Source organism: Plectropomus leopardus, unplaced genomic scaffold (assembly GCF_008729295.1).
Source record: "Plectropomus leopardus isolate mb unplaced genomic scaffold, YSFRI_Pleo_2.0 unplaced_scaffold15318, whole genome shotgun sequence".
Lineage (NCBI taxonomy): Eukaryota > Metazoa > Chordata > Actinopteri > Perciformes > Serranidae > Plectropomus > Plectropomus leopardus.
In genome coordinates, this window is record NW_024616410.1 from 1 (window position 1) to 3,142 (window position 3,142).

At 42.3% G+C, this 3,142-nt stretch overlaps 1 protein-coding gene across 1 annotated transcript; it reads left to right on the forward strand.

The window, feature by feature from the left end:
• Positions 1-1,132: 1,132 nt before the first annotated feature.
• On the forward strand, positions 1,133-3,137 carry LOC121964347 (protocadherin gamma-C5-like; the record flags this gene model as incomplete). The annotated part of the gene is made up of 1 exon (XM_042514559.1): positions 1,133-3,137. A coding segment is annotated over exon 1 (1,689 nt), but the record flags the coding sequence as incomplete, so codon positions are not given.
• Positions 3,138-3,142: the final 5 nt, after the last annotated feature.

A 3,142-nucleotide genomic window follows, 5' to 3' on the forward strand; every position in this document is an offset into this window, starting at 1 on the left:
GTGAGGACTAAACGCGCTGTGTCCGAGCAGGACGACTCCTCTCAGAGACTTCTTATAGAGATCAGGGACGATGGGGAACCGGTCCAGTCCTCCACCGTCACGGTGTCCATCCTGCTGGAGGACGGCCTCCACGAGCCCATTTTAGACCTCCGACATAAAGCGGCCGAGCCCAGCAAGAAAACTGGCAGAATCACTCTTTATTTGATTCTCTCTCTGGCCTCGGTGTCCGTGCTGTCTCTGGTGACTTTTCTCATCTTAGCGGTTAAATGCATGAGGAGCAGCAGAAGCAGCGGGAGTTGCTGCATGAGACGGAGCGACTGTGATGATTACAAGAACCCCAACAGAAACCTGCAGATTCAGCTCAACACTGATGGACCTATAAAGTACGTGGAGGTCCTGGGAGGAGACATGTTGTCTCAGAGTCAGTCCTTCAGATCCTGTATGTCTCCAATGTCAGAGTACAGTGATTTCACTTTGATAAAGCCCAGCAGCACCACAGACTTTAAGGAGGTGATCAGTGTTCTGGATGCGTCTTTACCCGACAGCACCTGGACCTTTGAGAGCCAGCAGGTGAGCTGAAAACAACTATCAATTTTGATAATGATTGAAAAAATTCGTTTTTATTAAATGCATTATATACTCGAACATAATATAGCCCGTTATGTAATTTAATGAACTGTGAAAGCAAAAAAAAACAACAACATGTACATCGGATGGTTGGCTGACTTATCTACAGCAGGCTTTGTGTTGGTTGTTAACTTCTTTTAATTTCATTACACGTTTTTTCCTTATACGTCTTAGCAGTGTCTGTTGTAAAATTTGATTTCAGTGTGATGAAATCAAAGTAATATGCACTAATGTATTTAGAGGCGATCAAAGTAGTCATGTTGAAGGCATGCATCAATTATAGTGTTAAAAGTTTTTGCATTTGAACATTACAGCACCACTACAGTGGACAGTGACTGTGAACAATGTCTGAACAGTGTTCATTTATTTGCTGTAGATAACTGTTTTATGTTTAATGCTTTCACATTTTTGACTGCAAAGTGGGTTTCATTTATTCGTCTCATTTTATTTCATATCCAGTTATAATCACCCCAAATTAAAACCCACGAAGAGCATGCTGCCACTTTAAGAGTGTCGATCAGTTTCCCTCTCATTGGATGGTTGAAATGGACGCTGTGCACCAATAGGATTTAGAACTGTACAAAGCAATCTAGTCCCTGCCCCCATGCAGCCTCAGCGATGTAACACTATAGACTGCAAAGAGCTCGAGGAGAGACGGCAATGAGCTCTTATTTTTTAAGATTTAAACGTCGATTTTTGTCTTACAGACATGCTCAGTAAACGTGGCATGTTTTCTTTAACGGCATTTCCTACTATCATGGATTTCAACTTTGTTATAAACAATATCTCGATTGGAAATAATTTGTTATAGCGGACCAAGGATGACAAAGACAATAGGATACCGAGACTGGAGATGGCAGGCGCTTTGGTGGCATCATTTCTTTCTCTTGTGGAGTACAATAGACGGACAGACTCGTTACAGCATCCCGGAAGAGCTGAAACAGGGCTCTGTGGTGGGAAATCTAGCCAAAGATCTGGGTTTGGGATTATCAGACATTTTTGATCGTAAGATGCGTGTCGCCTCTGAGGCTGGTGAGCAGTATTTCAGTGTGGATGCAGGGAAGGGCGAGCTGGTGGTGAATGACAGAATAGACAGAGAGGCTTTATGCGGACAAAGCGCCAGCTGTGTTCTACCTCTGCAAGTGGTCGTTGAAAAACCTTTGCAGTCTCATCGAATTGAGGTTGAAATAAGAGATATAAATGACAATTCTCCCAGTTTTCTTACACAGGAAATAAACCTTAAAATACCAGAATCGGTTGCACTTGGAAAACGTTTCCCTCTGGAGGGTGCAGAGGACCCTGATGTTGGAAGCAATTCTTTGAAAACGTACTCACTGAGTAAAAACGATTATTTTTCTCTGAAATTTAAAGACGCAAAAAATGGTAAAAGTGTCCCCGAATTGGTGTTGGAGAAGTCATTGGACCGAGAAAAAAATGCTTTCCATCAGCTGCTTCTGATAGCATTAGATGGAGGAAACCCAGTCAAATCTGGAACCAGTAAGATAATTATTAATGTACTTGATATTAACGACAATTTTCCAGTATTCAGTGAAAATGAGTACAAAGTATCTCTAAAGGAGAACAGCACCAAGGGGACATTTGTAATCAAACTTACAGCCACAGATGCCGACGATGGTCTTAATGGTGAAGTAAAATATTTATTTGGGTCCCGCAGTCCAGACTCTGTGTTATCAACATTTGAAATTAATGATTTTACCGGAGAGATTGTATTAAAAGGAGCATTAGATTATGAGAGCTCTAAATCATACCTTATCGATGTAACTGCTAAAGACAAAGGCATTCCTGAGATGGAGGGTCACTGTCGTGTACAATTAGACATAGAGGACATAAATGATAATCCTCCTGAAATTGTGCTCACTTCAGAGCCCAGTCCTGTGCTTGAGGACGCACCAAGTGGGACAGTAGTGGCTCTGATTAGTGCACGAGACCTTGACTCCGGTGAAAACGGTAAAGTGACGTTACAACTTCCCAAACGGTCTCCTTTCACTTTGAAACCATCGTTCTCTAATAATTATGAACTGGTTACCAGTGGTGCTTTAGACCGAGAGACTTTTTCAGAATATAATATTGAGATAACAGCCACTGATTCAGGCTCTCCTCCTCTGTCCAGTAAGAAAATTATACCTGTCAGCATCACTGATGTGAACGATAATTCTCCTATATTCACTCAGTCCTCCTATAATGTGTATTTAAAAGAGAATGGGGTCCCAGGCTCCATACTGTACTCAGTATCAGCGTCTGACCTGGATTTTGGTGAAAACGCTAAAATCTCTTACTCTATACTGGACTCTAAAGTGCAGGACGTTTCTGTCTCCTCTTATGTTTACATTAACTCAGATAACGGCAGCATCTACAGCATGCACTCGTTTGACTATGAGAAACTGAAGGTGTTTCAGATCCAGGTTCAGGCAAAGGATCAGGGCTCTCCGTCTCTCAGCAGCAACACTACTGTCCATGTTTTTATCCTGGACCAGAACGACAATGCCCCCGCTGT